At 44.6% G+C, this 18,496-nt stretch overlaps 1 protein-coding gene across 1 annotated transcript in view; it reads left to right on the forward strand.

The window, feature by feature from the left end:
• Positions 1-331: 331 nt before the first annotated feature.
• Positions 332-18,496, forward strand: part of SLC1A1 (solute carrier family 1 member 1) — a 42,966-nt gene continuing 24,801 nt past the window's right edge. Inside the window, exons 1-2 of the mRNA XM_035141042.2 lie at positions 332-864; positions 11,395-11,535. Of these exons, the coding sequence (XP_034996933.1) occupies positions 768-864; positions 11,395-11,535 (238 nt within the window). The 5' untranslated portion in view covers positions 332-767. The remainder of the gene's footprint in view (positions 865-11,394; positions 11,536-18,496) is intronic.

Raw genomic sequence — 18,496 nt, forward strand, 5'->3', positions numbered from 1 at the left:
GCCCCACGCGGGTCGTCCGAGCGCCTCACGAAAGGGCTCCGAATCCACACCCACCCACACCCCGAGCCCCCGGCTCTTGAGCCACAGCCCTGTGGGTTTCATGGAGCATTTTTGTGGGTGCTGCTCGGGCACCCCGGGGGGCGAAAGGAGTTGGCACCTGCGGGCACGAGGAGGAAGCGCAAGCGCCGCTCGCTGAGGAAAGGCGTCTCCTCCCCCCCCCGGCCGTGTGGTGATGCAAAGTGACTCTGAGAGGGGGGGAGGGAGGGAGAGAGGGAGAGCGCCGCGCGCGCAGCGTCTTATGCCAGGTGTTTTGGATGTGCCTGACCTGACAGAGACGGCGCGCGCCCTGCCCTCCCGCCACACACGCGCAGAGGCACCGCCGCTGCTGCCACCACCACACCTCTCCTCCTGCTCTCCGCCTGGCTATCTCGGAGCCGCAGAGCCAGGCAGACTCCGCCAGCAGCAGCAGCAGCAGCACCAGCAGCGGCGGCGAGAGGAGGAGGAGACGCGAGAGACCCCGCAGCGCCCCGTCCCAGTCCTTCCTCTCTCTCTCTCTCTCTCCACACACGCGCACGCGCGTGTTCCAGCGAAACCAGCAGCCGGCCGAACGCGAGCGAGCGAGCGAGAGCCGTTCTGCCGTTGAGGGAAAGACTCGCCGGCTCCTCTCACTGTCTCCGTCTCTTGCGAGCGTGTCTCTGGTCCTCCTCATCCTCTTCCTCCTCCTTCCTGCGCGTCTTTTCTCCCACCACCATCACCAACGAGCCACCATGGCGAAAGATCTCGTCCAGAAAAGGGGCTTCAACTGCAGGCGCTTCCTGAAGAACAACTGGCTCCTCCTGGCCACCATCCTCGCTGTGGTGCTGGGTGAGTTGGCGGGCAGGGAAGGAAGGAGGCAGGCAGGCAGGCAGGCAGGCAGGCAGGCAGGCAGGCAGGCAGGCAGGCAGGCAGGCAGGCAGGCAGGCAGGCAGGCAGGCAGGCAGGCAGGCAGGCAGGCAGGCAGGCAGGCAGGCAGGCAGGCAGGCAGGCAGGCAGGCGAAGGAAGCTGGAGGGTCGCGGGGCCGCGTGGAAAAAAAGGCAGCCCTTCCCTTTGGAGGGAATCCTTGGCAGCTGCTCTGGGTCACGTTTGCCTCCTTCCAGCCTTGCACAGCATAGCTGCCAAGTTATCCCCTTTTTTAAAGGGATTTTCCCTTATGCTGAATAGGCTTCCTCGCGGGAAAAGGGAAAACTTGGCAGCTATGGTGCACAGTAGTATTCCTTAAGGGGGGGGGGTTATAAGCAGGAAAATAGGGGTGTCATGGCAAGAAATAGCTCCACTTGCTTAACATTGAAGATATATACTGTATGATACACACAGAGAGACGTGTATATATATGAACAAAGAAGATTAGAGATAGATAGATAGATAGATAGATAGATAGATAGATAGATAGATAGATAGACAGACAGAGCACAGACAGACACAGATACACACACACACAGAGAGAGAGAGAGAGAGAGAGAGAGAGAGAGAGAGAGAGAGAGAGAGAGAGAGAGACCAGGGCAGGGGCGGAACAAGGCTTTATTTCACCCTGGTCAAAGACCTAGCCTGGCACCCCCCACGTGCATTTGCGTACAAACACACAGGTTGGGAGCTTCAATGGTGCCCCAAGGGGCTTCACCCAGAGCAAAAAACCTGGCTACCCCCCCATAGCTACAGCTCTACACACACGCGCTAAACAAAATGCTCAGCCACCATGGGAGAAATGTAACGTTGTATTATGAGCATCTTAGAAAGGTAACCCAGCTAGGATTGGTTCCAGGACTTATAAAGGACCTCCCCTGCTACGGTATCATTTGGGCAGGATTGCAGTCTACCGGTATCTCCTCTAAGCTCTTTGCCAAACCCCCAGCTGAGCTTAATAATACCTAGTACACACACACACACACACACACACACACCTCGAATATCACATGATGAAGGTGTATAGGTGTTTTCCTCGTGGAGAGCCCTGTCCAAAAGAATGGATAGCTCCCTGGAAACATGCAGATTTGTTCTTTGTGGGGAGGATGGAGGTTTCCTCAGCCCTGTTGAAATGAAGGAAAGAGCTGGCAGTGAGCAAATCTTTGCCATTGTGATGAAATGGTGCTAATGTTATAGAGCTGACCTGGCATTCGTTGAGCATCTATAATGCTGATAAGATTAAAGCACCGTGGCTCCGGAGTCGAAATATGTTTACTCAGGAGCAAGGCCCACTAAGTTCAACCAGACTTGGCAAGTATTTCAAGAAGTAAAGGAAACCTTAAGGAGAGCTGGTTAGCAACTTGCCCAGGTCTAGCCCCATTGCAGATCATTAAATCGTTCTTCATCTCAGCAATCATTGACTTGTCCTATCCTAGTAATCTTGGAAAGGAGGCTCATTGCAGAAATGTTTACTTCCAAGTAAAGCTTATTAGGATCATAACTGAAGAAAGGGTAAGAAGATGAATACCATTCTGTGAATGGCACATTGGAACTGTGTAACCTGATTTACATTATATATACTTGCAAATAAACCCTGCTGAGTTCAAAGGAACTTGCTACTTGTCAAGTAGGTTTAGGATTGCAGGAGAGCCTAACCACGTGTACTCAGATGTAGATGGCTCTGTGTTTGTTTGTTTGTTTGTTTGTTTGATAAAAGTTACATACTGCTTGGTCCTTGGAAAAGACCCTGATGTTGGGAAAGATTGAGGGCACTAGGAGAAGGGGACGTCAGAGGACAAGATGGTTGGACAGTGTTCTCGAAGCTACGAACATGAGTTTGACCAAACTGCGGGAGGCAGTGGAAGACAGGAGTGCCTGGCGTGCTATGGTCCATGGGGTCACGAAGAGTCGGACACGACTAAACGACTAAACAACAACAACTGCTTGGTTGTAGGGGGGGGGGACTCAAAGCAGTGTTAAATAGAAATCACTCCCAAATAAATGTGAGAAGCACTGCAGCCTCAGTTTCCCTTCCTTCCAGGAAGAATGATCCCCATTCTCTTTCTTAAATCTCCAAAGCCACCTCTAGTATGTGAAGTTATTTCTGTGTATTTTTTTTTAAAAAAAAAAACAACAACTAGAAACAGACAAGTATTTTTGTATACCGGTATAAGCAGTGCACTCTCACTCCAGCACGAATTGCCTCGCTGTCAAAAAATATAAAGCATCCTTGGTGATTGTTTCCAGCCAGGATTTGTTAAATAATTCATTTCAGTAATCTCATTTACTTGACTGCATTCAGTTATTGGTGTTTCTCTGGCTGTTAGAAGTGTAAATCACGCTTATCCAACCAACATCATTCTCATGCAATATTAATATTTGTTAAATGCCATCCATTCAGTGTATTTCATAATGATGTGGGCAAATTAATACTAGAGACAAACATGCCTCTTCCCTCTCCATTTCTCTCAATACTGGCGTTCCACAACCTAAATGATAGCTCTCAGTATTGTGAGCATATAAATTCCTTTTGAATCAGTTTTGTTTGCTTTAGTGTTACAATTATATCCCACATTTATTTCCTTTAAGTAGTTCAGTGGGTTACATTTCATCCTCACAACTTCCTCCTCATTTTATCCTCACAGCAAGTGTGTGTCGTAGGTTAGGCTGAGAGAGGGCAACTGGCCCAAGGTCATTCAGGGAGATCCATGGCTGACTGAGGATTTGAACCCTAGTCTCCCACGTCCTAGTCTGATTCGGGATTTAGGGTGCAACCTTAACCCAAGATCCACCAGCGAGTTAGGCTGCAGTAGATCTCTGGCTCAGTCAGCTGAGGCTGCAGTGGTTTAAGTCCCCAACCCTAGCTTAGCTGGAGATACACTAGTGCAAAATGCTCGTCTTGGCTCAGATGGCGCTCAGCCAGGCGAACCAAAGCTGACTGGATTGAGGCTGGTGTTAAGTCCCTAGGAAAGCATGCTGGGGAGAGGAACAGGCAGGGTAGAGACTTCATAGGGACCCTAACTCTGTTCATCTCAGCCATGTGGCCTAGCTGCCCAGCAGAACTTATGCCAGCAAAAAAAGGGGTGGTGTGAGTCACACTCTTAATTTACGGCTTCTTTAAGGCTATTATTTTAAGGCTTCCCTCAAACAGGGTGGGGCTGTCTCGGTTGGCAGTAGACTTGCTCCCGAATGGGGTTTGGATCTGTCTTACCTTGTTGTTGTTTAGTCATTTAGTCGTGTCGGACTCTTCGTGACCCCATGGACCATAGCACGCCAGGCACTCCTGTCTTGCACTGCCTCCCGCAGTTTGGTCAGACTCATGTTCGTAGCTTCGAGAACACTGTCCAACCATCTCGTCCTCTGTCGTCCCCTTCTCCTTTTGCCCTCCATCTTTCCCAACATCAGGGTCTTTTCCAGGGAGTCTTCTCTTCTCATGAGGTGGCCAAGTATTGGAGCCTCAGCTTCAGGATATGTTTTACCTTAGGCTGACTTAAATTAAGACAGGGTAATTAAGACAGGGTAATTAAGCTGGCTTCCCATAGGATTCCTCCTTTAACCGTCAGAAATAGCAAAAGTTGAGGCTGACAGTTCAGTGTGCACTCACTTAGAAATAAGGGCTTCATGGAACTACTTTTGAATGTGTCTAGGCTCTAGTTTCGCATATTCTAAGAACTGATCTAGAAACTGTACTGTGTACAGTGGTACCTCAGGTTACAAATGTTTCAGCTTACAAACTCCTCTAACCCAGAAATAGTACCTCAGGTTAAGAACTTTGCTTCAGGATGAGAACAGAAATTGTGCTCCGGTGGCAGCAGGAGGCCCCATTAGCTAAAGTGGTGCTTCAGGTTAAGAACAGTTTCAGGTTAAGAACGGACCTCCGGAACGAATTAGGTTCTTAACCAGAGGTACCACTGTATACATATTTACTTGGCCACAAATCCCATTGTACTTAATGCAGTTTATGCCCAAGTGAGGTACATAGGATTGTTTCCTTAGCATAATGCTATGCAGCTTCATTTGGACGTGAACCCCATTGCGTTCAGCGGCTAAGTGTGTATAGGATTGCATGTGTGGATACTGAGCTGCAATATTGTGCTAAATGAATGGTATTTAATAGCTGGATTCGTTTTATTTTCCATTTATAGGCTGGGGGGGGGAAGGATCATAGCTGCAATCCAGGCAATCTTTTAAGCACCCTTGATTTCAATGGGAGAGACTTCAGCACATGCTTAAATATCCTGTAAAATCGACATGGCACACACAAAAACTCCACTTCTTTGGCTGGGTTGTGCCCCCAGGCTATGCAAATATGAGGAAAGTCCCTTATTCCCTTGTATTTCTTTGGATGCTTCAAAATGATCACTCTTAAACAATTTAGGAAGGCAAGCGAAAGCAACATCACATGCCCTCTTCTGGTGCCATTGCATTGTCCTCTCCCACGCAACAGCACAGTAGTTTTAAATACTGTTTCGTATTTTATGAATGTGTTGAGCCACTTTGAGGAATTTGTTTCAATCAAGAACATAAATAGATAATGTTAAATCCATAAATTGCAGCAAAGGCTGCAGCACCCTTAACAGTTAGGTTGGAACCAAGCTACACCCTGCATGAAATAAAGCGTGTTTAAATTGGCAGTTCTTGTTTTGAAGAATAAGCCATAGGGGCCTTTATTGGTTTCCTGCTAGAAATCTCTCTGCACCCTCTGACTCAGCGGCTGTTTGCCCCTAAACATGTTTTTCCCCATTGCAAGTTTTAGGCACTGGAGGCCTGATCAATCTTGGGACTGTGATGCCAGGTGAACTTTTAACTGTTTCCCCCTTTTGCTGTTCCAATATGGAATGGGCTCCCATTGCATGAGAGGTGTCAGGGACTGGGAGTTGGAGGCTAACTTGGAAGACAGGATCAGTGAACTGGGGAGATGAAGAGTCCGAGGCAGGAGAAGCTGCAAGATTGGAGAGTGAAGAACAGGTGCAGGAGGAGAAAGAGATAGGACGTAGAGTCAGGGACTTGCGCACTTCTTCCTCCACCTCTCCTGCTCAACTGTCTCCTAGGACCAGAAGAGGATTGAAGTGGGAGGAGCAGAGGGTTACATGCAGGCGGAGTCTTCACCTGCTTGTGCACAGCCCAGGTGGGAGAGATACATAAGCTGAGGTTGGGGGCGCTGCGTCTCTGTTGCGGCAACTCCCTCATTGGGTGCACACCTAGAAGTTGCCAAGAGATGTAAGGCTGAGGCATGTGCCTTTTCCTAACTTGCAAGTGTTCTTTTTTTTTTTTTTTTAAATATTTTTATTAATTTTCCAATTAAAACCAATTATATCACATTCAATATTTCAAATTATACACATATATATATCAATCAAACCGAATGTTATGCCAAATCATCTAAATAATTTATTTTTGGGTTCCCATGCTTCAAGAAATTGGGAATTCCTCGCAACTGTCCACTGCCGTCTTATTTCTAAAGTTCAAATCGTCCTCCAAGCTCATAATATTCCAAATCTTCCCCTTACAGTCACATAGGTGTTTTCCACTTTCATCCGATTGTTCCAGCTGCTGAGATAAATATCAAACGAAGTTTCACAGATGTTCTTTCTCCTGTGTGAGTTAATCAATCCAGCCTCCCCATAAATCTTCTTAGTGGAGCTCCCTGTTGCGACGAAGTAGCAGCGCCATCTTGAAAGGCTCAAATCACTTTCATTTTCTCTCATAGCCATGAAGATTTACGATTTATTTATCTTTATAGAATTTACAGCTTTTTCAGGCAGGAGACCCAAACATCCAACCATGAACTCTTAGTAAATTAATGGATCTCCTTGCCCTATAGCTGAACTTAGCTTCAGGTCGCTGCTCCAATTTAAAGTGCGTCACAGCTCATAAATCCTCCGAACGCGTCCAGAGCTCCTTCCGTCTGACTAGGGGGGGGCTTTTCTCATCGGCAACTTCACATCTTTAAGAAATATGCTCAGTAACAACAGCTATAGAGTTCAACTCACACAGTCTTTTGCTTCTCTTTCACTCCAAACAAGCCAGGACATCGCGTCCGGGAAGGTACGAGGCAACAATATGAAGAAAAAATAAAAACTTGCTTCCCTTATCGCTCCGTCCCCATCAATCCTTCTTCCAGATGCCGTACATTCTTTGACTCCTCTCACTCAGCAGCTTAAAATTCTCAGCAGTAAACAGCGCTTCTTCCCCTCCTTCTGAAGTATGTCCATAGATTTAAGCCTAATTATCTTCTTTAACCATGGAAATCCCCGCCATGCAGATTAGCGTCCGGGAGTCCTGGCCGTCGTAAGTGCTCAGCCCAAGCTCCCCCCACTCCAAAAACAGTCGGAGTGGGTCTGGGGGCATCGCGGGCCAGCGGCCCCTCTCCGTAACCCCCGGAGAGGGTAGGGGGTTGCCATTTACTCCCCTAGCAACCGCCAAATTCCTTACGAAGGTCAGAGAGATGGAAAACAGGTCCGCCATTCCTGCAGGCGGAAACCGGAACCCCAACTTGCAAGTGTTCTTTTGACAATAAAGAGTTAAATCCTCACTCTGGACGTCCCTGTCTCACAAGAGGGCTCTCGGTCCACAGCAGGGGAAAATGGGTGACAACACATCCCACACAGAAGATCCCCAGAGTCTGGATCAGACCCCCCCCCTGCCTATAATTTGCTGCTTTCCCCCCCATTCTTGGAGGAAGAGAAGAGAACACAGAAGTTGAGGTGCAGCAGGTGGAGAGGGCAGAGGAAAGGACCTAGGTGGGGCAGATGAGAAACCTCTAAGGATCACATTTACATGTGATCTAAAGTTTAAGTCACATGATTTGCCAGCAGCAAGTCCCACCCAACTATCCTATCTTTTCCCATAGCTCCCCATTCCATGGGCGTAAACTGCATTGAACGTGGTGATATTTCTAAGTGGACCTGTATAGGACCGTGGTAGAAAAACTCCTTAGACAACTGCTCAGGTGTATGTTCTCAGGCCCTGATCTCCTTTTTCAGAGTGGATTGTTGAGGTCTCACAATTCAGGCAGGGCCAGATTTACCATAGGTTTGATGAGGCCCTAAGCTACTGAAGGTAATGGGGCCCTTTTGATGTCCAGCTGTCCTTTGTCAGCAACAAATGGTCGCTGATTTTTGTGTTGAATATATGCTATAGGGTAATTTATGGACCTCACAGGTATCTAAAACCATTTGCACATAACAAAATATGTATTTTCTCAAAGTAATTGTTGAAATGAAATACAATTAAGAAGAAGTGATACTGTATTTTAGGGAGCAGGCTAGCAGGCAGGGCCCATTACAGTGGTACCTCTACTTACGAATTTAATGCGTTCCGAACACACATTTGTAAGTCGAAAAAATTTGTAAGTCGAATCCCATAGGAATGCATTGGGAGAAAAAATTTGTAAGTCGAAGCAACCCTATCTAAAAATTCGTAAGTAGAAAAAATCCTATTTAAACCGCATCCAAGATGGCAGACGGAGCTCCATTTGTAAGTAGAAAAATTCGTAATTAGAGTTATTTGTAAGTAGAGGTACCACTGTACTTACACAGTTGCTGTATGTAGGTTTTATTTTATTTGTTTTTTATCTTATTTTTTGGAAATGTACATCCAGAGGTTTTTTCCTTAAAGTTTTTGGGGGGCCCCCAAGAGAGTGGGGCCCTAAGCTATAGCTTGTTTATCTTATATGTAAATCTGGCACTGACTTCAGGACACCTTTACCTTTTTGGGGGGAGAGGAGTGTCTCTGGAATCATTTTTATTTCATTTGACAAAGCCAATCATCCACTGGACTCTGCATGCGTGGCTCAGGATCTGAGCAAAAGGGATTTGAATACATCCTTTGTAAATTCTTACAGATTTTCCTTTGAACAACTCATCCCTGTGCCATAGGACATACTGCTTCAGAATCTTGTCAGGTGATCTTGGAGGTTGCCATTCGTTGTGTGTGGGGGGGTGCACTTTGGGATGTTGGGATGAGTTTCATAATTATTTGGATCTTGGCTACAGTTCAGTTCCTTTTCTGAGTTTTGTACATTCAGGATTTGATCCAGAAGGCAAATTCACACATGCAATGCTCATTTGTTGATCTCCCCCACTGCTTTCCTGCAGGGAGAAATTTAGAGATTTTAAACATACAGGTGAAACTTGAAAAATTAGAATATCATCGAAAAGTGCATTTATTTCAGTAATGCAACTTATTGTTTTTTCTTTTTCTTTTAATTTTTACAAATGCTTTCTTTTGGAAATTCCACAGTAATAAAACAAATAGTTACAATAATACAAAAATAAACATCGCTATTGCATTTCATTAATTACATTCCATTTATAATTGATCCACCTAATGACAAATAATTACAATTACAACAAATAAAGGCTTGACATATCTTGCTTTGCATGTCATGCATCTATCTCATATATTGGTTTCACCTTTTAAATTGTGTTACTGAAATAAATGCACTTTTTGATGATATTCTAATTTTCCGAGTTTCACCTGTACCTTTGAAGTGGGGGAGTTGTAATCCTTCTCCACTGACCTTGATTTAAAATAATATGTACAAATATAATCTACTGGCGAAATTGTTGTTTCTTCACTGTTTGTTTGCAAGTTACTTTGTTTCTAAAGCAGCTATATATTTCACATGGAAGTCATTTGAGTTTCACGTTTTCTTAAAGAAATATACTTCAGATAAGTAATGGTTGTGAAAAGATAACATTATTAACATGTTGGCAAATTTTCCAGAAACTCATAGCATCAAATTTTAATGCATATAAACAATTTTATGTCCATACATTTGAATTCTAATAGATCTTTTGAAGGAAGCATGAAGATCTATTAGAATTGAAATGTATAGACCTCAAGAAATTGTCTCAATTTAGCAAAGAATTGGGCAATTAAAGGCCAGATTTGTGTGTATAGGTTAATGAAGAATAGTGTGGGCATGAAAATAGCTTTTCCATATAGCATTATATTAAGATCAATATGTACTGCTATACTTCAATACTTCGGAACATTGTTAAGGATAACTGCTATGCTTAGTGTATTTTTGGTATTTGGGATGATAAAGCGTGTCATACTTCAAAGAAACCAGTTAAATTGCTTTTTTGGTACAAGGACATGCCCTTCTGTGCAATTTTTTTAAAAAATTGGGGAGGGGATATATGAGCATTTCAATTGGAAACCTTTTCATAGCTGAAAGTGTAATTACACTTTTTTCAAGGTAAATTACAAAATACAATTCCATCCTTCCTTAGTTCAATCAACAATATGGCATTGGAGGAAAACGCTATTTGATGTTTGGGGACTTAATTTGTTAAGGATCTTAAAAATAATTAAATTATTAAGTACCGGTAAAAAAGAAAAGAATGCTTCTGTGGAACCTTTCAAAACTTTTGCAACCAAGCTTTGAGTAAGCAGTAGTGCAGTAGCTGAACTGTTGTTGTTTAGTCGTTTAGTCGTGTCGTGTCCCCATGGACCATAGCACGCCAGGCACTCCTGTCTTCCACTGCCTCCCGCAGTTTGGTCAAACTCATGCTGAACTGTATACAACTAATATACCATATATACTCGAGTATAAGCCTACTTTTTCAGCACAAAAAAAAAGTGCTGGAAAAACTGCCCTTGGCTTATATTCAAGTGAGGCGGGCGGTGGCAGAGAAAGGCACAGGACCGGGGGTCAGAGAAGCTGCGCTGTGACTCTCTGAACCCCCGTCCTATGCCTGCTCTGTGTGAGGTAGCAGGGAGGGAGAAGCGGCGAGGAAGGGATCCTCATGTGTCTCCAGAACAAAAACATAGAGAATCGAAGCCAAACTCATTTCCTTTTCTTTATATTTTTGTGTATAAGCAGACTGCTTCGTTTCCAAACTTTATGTTGCATAGATACACGCAGAAAACATATTTGATGGATTGGAACAATGGGGCAGCTTTAGGAGACACCGGTGGTTTCAAACCATGAGATTGGTGGCTAGGTGTAACTTTTGAGCATGCTCCAAGGTGAGGCATGAGCCAGGAAGAACAGCAACAGGAAGAATGCTCCCATGGTTGAGCTGCCTCACAACTCAAGTACACCTGAAGGAACCTTCTGCCATATTTGAATAACATACAGTGGTACCTCAGGTTACAAACTTAATTCATTCCGGAGGTCCATTCTTAACCCGAAACCGTTCTTAACCTGAGGCGTGCTTTCACTAATGGGGCCTCCCGCTGCCAGCGTGTGATTTCCGTTCTCATCCTGGGGCAATGTTCGCAACCCGAGGTTACTACTTTCGGGTTAGCGGAGTCTGTAACCCAAAATGTTTGTAACCAGAAGTGTTTGTAACCCGAGGTACCACTGTACTTGTGAAGAACAAACATTTTCAGCACTGTAATAATTTGCTTTATGCTGACTAAAATTATATTCAAAACATTATTTTCCTCTCCCCTCCCAAATACTAAATCTAGTTTTGTATTTCACTCTTACGTCTTAGGCATTGGATTGGGTGTCGCTGTTAGGGAATATGGAAATCTCTCCAATCTGGATAAATTTTACTTCGCCTTTCCAGGAGAAGTTCTGATGAGGATGCTCAAGCTAATCATATTGCCATTAATTATATCAAGTATGATAACAGGTAAGACCAAATATACCGTGTGTGTGTGTGTGTGTGTGTGTGTGTGTGTTTTCTTATTTCTGTAAATAAAATATGTTTGGTTAAAAAATAGCATTAAGCATTTAAAACTTTACTCCCGTGACTTTCAAATGTAACATTTCTCAAGTCTTACACTGATGCTATTTTAAGAATATAATGTAATAATAATTTATTATTTATCCCCCGCCCATCTGTCTGGGTTTCCATAGCCACTCTGGGTGGCTCCCAACAGAATATTAAAAACACAATAAAACTTCCCGAAACAGATATCTTCTAAAAGTCAGATAGTAGTTTATCTCCTTGACATCTGATAGAAGGGTGTTCCACAGGGCAGGTGCCACTACCGAGAAGGCGCTCTGCCTTGTTCCCTGCAATATCAAAGCATTTCCTTCACCTCTTATTTCTAGATTATTGTTCCTTAACAGGTCTTTGGAAGCTCAAACTGTGAAGTTTACACAAATGTAGAGCAGGTTCTCAGCTCAGAGTTTCTCCTGGCATCACAGGAGGGCTCTTGTCTTTTGCCGGTTGCAGGCAGCTGCTTCACCAACTGCAACCAGTTCTCAACAGGGAGAGCCTAACCGTGCTCTAATAACCTCCCCAATTGAATTGCCAGGGGTGAGGGGAGGAGCACCTAATCCCCTATCAATTTGCCCCTCCTCCAAAATCATCTTATGAGATCCTCCTTCACGCAAACTCCCTGCCAGAGGTGGGGTGGTCAGACAGAGGACCTAGTGAGACATGGGTCCCCAGTTATAGAAGACCCCCCAAAAGAGACACACACCTGGCCACCAGCGCTGTTATCTTGTATGTACCAGGTAAAACTCTGGTTTTGCTTCTGGAAGGAAGAGCTTGGAGTGTTGTTTCCAAGTGGAAAACAAGTGTCTTGTGCTGTTTCAGAGTAGCAAACCTTTGAGAAGTGATTCAGGTAGGTAGCCATGTTGGTCTGACGCAGTCGAAATATATAAAATAAAAATTAAAAAATTGTCCGGTAGCACCTTAGAGACCAGCTCAGTTTCTTTGAGAAGTGAATACATTTTAAAGCTCCGGTAGTCAGAAGGCATAAATTAAAAGTAAATCATCCAGTAAACCATCCTGTTAAGGCACAAGACAGCATATCCTAAATGCTAGCACCTTGTGATGACCAAGCACACACCCCAAACTGTACCCTGGCATGTCCCCTTTTTCCCCCTAATGGTACTGAAGTTCTGCATTAGACCTGTGGGAAGAGGAAATCTACTACAGTTGTACCTTGGTTTTTGAACAGCTTAGTTCTCAAACATTTTGGCTCCCGCACGCTGCAAACCCAGAAGAGACTATTCCGGTTTGCGAACTATTTTTGGAAGCTGACCGTCTGACGGGGCTTCCGCAGCTTCCGATTGGCTGCAGGAGCTTCCCGCAGCCAATCAGAAGCCACGCTTTGGTTTCCGAACGTTTTGGAAGTAGAACGGACTTCTGGAACAGGTTCCATTCGATTTCCAAGCTATGACTGTACTGGATCTCACTCTCTGAAGCTGGAAGGGGATATCCAATATATCCTATGGGCCCAACACTCCTTCCCAGGGACCATAGGATTACATGTACAGAAAGCAAAAACAAAAATGTATGCCATATTAATTGTACATGAAGTGAACATTCAAAAGCGTTTAAACTTTTTAAAAAATGGAGGCGGGACCTAATAAAGTTGCACTTAACTTCATTTAAAGGTTTTATTCACAGAAATCCCAAGTTTTGCTTGCTTGTTGTTGTTGTTTTTAAAAATGGATACTGTACTTGTAAATATTTTAAGATATGGCAACTTAGTAATGTACACTGCTGGTTTACTATTTTGACTTCAGGTGGGGAAATTAAGAAGCTGGAAATTGCAGACATGTTAATTTTTGCTTACTTGAAGAGCTGTATACATGAATAAAGTGTGCTTCTTACCTGAAAAAGTTACTTACAAATTTGATGTTGTATCCATTTCCAGTTGTCCACTCCGGCAACATGCTAGATCCCTCTACAAGAAAGCAGCTGTGGCTTTGCAGTGTGGGATATTTGAGACGTCTTAGTGTAAATAGGAGGAAGTCTGCATATTCTGAATTATTAAAAATGTTACAAGGAAAGGAAAAGAAGTGTTCTGATCATTGGTGTGAAGTGGCAGGAAATGACTGTGATAAAAGGGCATTGTTTGCCAAGCAGGACAAAGACTCGTGCTAAATGGAGTGCTCATCTTTTCAAGCTAATTAAGACAGCTGAAGTTTGCATATGGCACCTGATATTTAAAAAGGTAAAGGTACCCCTGACCATAAGGTCCAGTTGCGGACAACTCTGGGGTTGCGGCGCTCATCTTGCTCTATAGGCTGAGGGAGCCAGTGTTTGTCCGCAGACAGCTTCTGGGCCATGTGGCCAGCATGATATTTATATAGTCACAAAAGCACATGAAAATAGCCAGTACACACCTAGCCTATTATGGGGTTTGATATTCTTCCAGTTCCAACATGCACAAAAGGAAAGGGATTTGGATAACAATGTGCAGCTCTATTTGGCAACTATCATTCAATTCAATTCAGAGTAGCTATAGTAGTAGCGTAGTTTGAAGTTGTTGTTGTTTAGTCGTTTAGTCGTGTCCGACTCTTCGTGACCCCATGGACCATAGCACGCCAGGCACTCCTGTCTTGCACTGCCTCCCGCAGTTTGGTCAAACTCATGTTCGTAGCTTCGAGAACACTGTCCAACCATCTTGTCCTCTGACGTCCCCTTCTCCTAGTGCCCTCAATCTTTCCCAACATCAGGGTCTTTTCCAAGGATTCGTCTCTTCTCATGAGGTGGCCAAAGTATTAGAGCCTCAGCTTCACGATCTGTCCTTCCAGGGAGCACTCAGGGCTGATTTCCTTAAGAATGGATAGGTTTGATCTTCTTGCAGTCCATGGGACTCTCAAGAGTCTCCTCCAGCACCACAATTCAAAAGCATCAATTCTTCGGCGATCAGCCATCTTTATGGTCCAGCTCTTACTTCCATACATCACTACTGGGAAAACCATAGCTTTAACTATACGGACCTTTGTTTTTGAAGTTTGAAGTAGATAGTGACTATTATGCATTATGACTTTGACCTATTAATTCCCAAGTCAAGGAGATGGCTATACAGATAACAAAGAAGCTTTAAATAATCTTGTTTGGGGATTACTAGTATCACTGAAGAGAAATATGTTTATTCTGTGTGACGCAAAGAAGATCCTAAATGTCTCCTAAATCCATACCTTTTCATATTATTTACAGCTCTAGGAGACCCTGTTGTTAGCTGTTAAGTGGAAATTAACAAAATTTCATCCCATGCAGTTTCCCCTCATCCTTGTGTTTTCTCATTCCCCCCCTTTTTAAAAAAAAGTTGGGCAACAATGGGGGGAGGAATTAGCCAATGAATTTGGTTCATCATTTATTGTTGATAAAGCAAATTCAAGATAATTCAGGAACTTCCTTTATGTGCTTCTGTTAATATTATTTATTTCTGTCAGTAACCCACTTTGCAAACAAGGGCTTTGGTTCGGTAATGACCTTTAAAAATAAAAACCTTTGTCCTTGTAATGTTAAACTATGTGTCACACAGTTCTACATCTTATAAAGAAACGGCTTGATGACGAGCCTCTTGACCGATCAATATGCTACTACCCTAAAGCAGCCACTGCAAATGAACCAGATCGAATTGTGACTTGGAGACCATGGCACAAGGGACAATTTTTAATCAGATTGTGAAGCTGTCATCTGCTTTAGGAGGAGGCATGCCAAGGTGTCCCTTGTCTTCCTACAAGGTACATGCCTTTATTCTAGGGTGGCCAAAAGTGGACGTTATTCCTATAACTTTTGTGTAAAAGAGGGAACTCCAGCAGGTGTAGCTTGCATAATAAACTACACCTGTTGAACTTCTCTTTTCTGCACAGCTATTAAAGTTGTGGAAGCCCTGACTTTCACTACCGCCCACCTTACCTTATCCCCCTCCTCTCACCTGCTCCTTCATTAGGGCAGTAAAAATGTGGCAACATCTGAAAGCATGAAAAGGAGAGCTTGCAGGCTCAGACCTCAGCACTCCAAGCCCCTCCCAGACACCATGTGATCAAAATGGGTTCAAATCAGGCCACAACTTTATTGACTGTGATGAAGCGGTTCAATAGGCAATGGGTAATCGTTTTACTTCTGGCCCGCCTGCCAGAAATGATGTACAGGGTCAACCCAACAGCAGAGATTAGGGTTGCCCAGAATTTCCAATACATACCCAGAATACTGTAGTCGGAAGCAGTGTTGAGGTGGAAATTGGCAAAATGCCCAGGATTGCTGCCTTGAGGAACACAGTTGTCTAGGCCCCCAACTGGGCATATGGACAACTGGACATATAGATACCCAAGGGAGAGGAGGCGAAGGTACAACCTCCCCTCCATCCAAGACTAAGGTTACACAATGCCTAGACTGCCACTCAAGCCAATTGACCTAGCCACCAAACCCCTACATCTGCAGCCAGGACCTAAGGCTGTTAGTTAGATCAGGAGGCCAAATCTCATTCCCCTCATATGAAAGGTGCACCCTGTCCAGACAATAAAGAGTCAGGGTGCTGACTCACCCTGCCGTTCAACTGCAGGACATGCCTTTTTCACTGCCTGATTGGCCTTTTCCTGAGCCTCTTTCATACCTACAGGGTCTAGATTGCACCATATCCTCAGACCACACAAAGGAAATGGATGGATACTGGACATGGAGCTGCTGTAGGTCCTCTATAATAGCCCAAGTAAGGTCGACACTTTCCTTTGCCCTGGGTTATTTTGCACCTAGTTGGGTGACCTTGACATCCGGGGAACTGCTTAACACAACTGTCTTCATGTATAGGCCCTCCCCCCTCAAGATGTAACTGTAGGAACCTGCGGGTATCCCAAACAGGACATGGGCTATGACCCCCAAAGGCTGGTAAAACTGTAGTGGTGCCGTTTACCAGTTGATCTGTGGTGCCGGGAATGGGTCTGCCCCATGCCCGGTCACCAGCTCCTTGCCAATCTATTTTTTTGATTTTTGATTAGGTGGTCCTTAATGATAAAAAGCAGAGACATCACCTTAAAAAGCAGAGACATCACCTTGCCAGCAAAGGTCCATATAATTAAAGCTATGGTTTTTCCAGTAGTGATGTATAGAAGTGAGAGCTGGACCATAAAGAAAGCTGATCGCCAAAGAATTGATGCTTTTGAATTATGGTGCTGGAGGAGACTCAAGAGTCCCCTGGACTGCAAGGGCTGAAGGAAAGCAGCCCTGAGTGCTCCCTGGAAGGACAGATTGTGAAGCTGAGGCTCCAATACTTTGGCCACCTCATGAGAAGAGAAGGCTCCCTGGAAAAGACCCTGATGTTGGGAAAGATGGAGGGCACAAGGAGAAGGGGACGACAGAGGACGAGATGGTTAGACAATATTCTCGAAGCCATGAACTCTCAAAGTCTAACCAAACTGCGGAAGGCAGTGGAAGACAGGAGTGCCTAGTGTGCTCTGGTCCATGGGATCACAAAGAGTTGGATACGACTAAATGACTAAACAACAACAACAACAACAACAACAACAACAACTGATAGGTGGTGAGGCTAAGAGAATTTGGAATCCCTTTGAAAAGCTTTCCCGTAAGTAGCCAGCAGCAGATGTATCAGGGTAAATATCTGGAACGGTTTTAAGGATGGGGAGTTTGATAGGGGTTGGTGCCAATTCCAAGCCCAAATTGTTTACGGTCCTGCTTGGTCCTCACAGACAGGCCCTGGTGCTTAATGATTCAAGACTTGTATTAAGCTTCACATGTTTTGGAGTACAAGTTCTTTCGATTTAGAAATAAAAACCTCTGAAAGTCAGAACTTAAGGTAAAGGTAAAAGACCCCTAGACGGTTAAGTCCAGTCAAAGGCGACTATGGGGTTGTGGCGCTCATCTCGCTTTCAGGCCGAGGGAGCCAGCGTTTGTCCGCAGACAGCTTTCCGGGTTGTGTGGCCAGCAGGACTAAACTACTACTGGAGTGTGGAAACTGTGTTTACCTTCCCGCCGGAGCAGTACCTGTTTATCTACCTGCACTGGCATGCTTTCATACTGCTAGGTTGGCAGTAATTGGGACAGAGCAATGGGAGCTCACCCCATCACATGGATTTGAACCGTCGACCTTCCGGTCAGCAAGCCCAAGAGGCTCAGTGGTTTAGACCACAGCGCCACCCGCGTCCCTCTAATTCAGAACTCAACAATCATAGAATCACAAAACTGTAAAGTTGGAAGAGACCCCAAGGATCATCAAGTCCAACCCTCTGCAATGCGGGAATCGCAACTGAAGAATCCCTGACAGATGGCCATCCAAACTCCGTTTAAAAACTTCCAGTGAAGGAGATCTTGACCACCACTTTCTGAGGTAGTCCATTTCACTGTCAAACAGGTCTTACCACCAGAAAGTTCTTCCCAATGTTTAGTCAGAATCTCCTTTCTTGCCATTTGAACCAATTGGTTCAGGTCCTACCTTCTGGAGCAGCAGAAAACAAGCTTGCTCCATCTTTCATATGAGAGCCCGTCAGCCATTTGAAAATAGCTATTATTTCCCCTCTTCTCTTCTCCAGGCTAAATATACCCAACTCCCTCATCTATTTCTCAGAAGGCTTGGTTTCCAGACCCCTTTTTAGTCTTGGTGGCCCTTGTTCTGGACACTAGACTTCTATTGATGCAGTCTAGAATTGCAATTTTGTGTGTGTGTGTGTGTGTGTGTGTGTGTGTGTGTGTGTGTGTGTGCTGCATCACACTGTTTACTCATATCAAGCTTGTGGTCCACTAAGACCCCCTAGATCCTTTCATATGCACTATATCATGCCAGGTGCCCCCACAAATCCTTCTGTAAGTCAAGATTCCTTCTTGTTCTGGCAGTCATCAGATGAGAGTTAAAGGAGGAAATGGGTCATGCTTCAACTAGGCAGAA

The sequence above is a fragment of the Zootoca vivipara genome, chromosome 16 (genome assembly GCF_963506605.1).
Source record: "Zootoca vivipara chromosome 16, rZooViv1.1, whole genome shotgun sequence".
In the NCBI taxonomy this organism is placed as follows: Eukaryota; Metazoa; Chordata; class Lepidosauria; order Squamata; family Lacertidae; genus Zootoca; species Zootoca vivipara.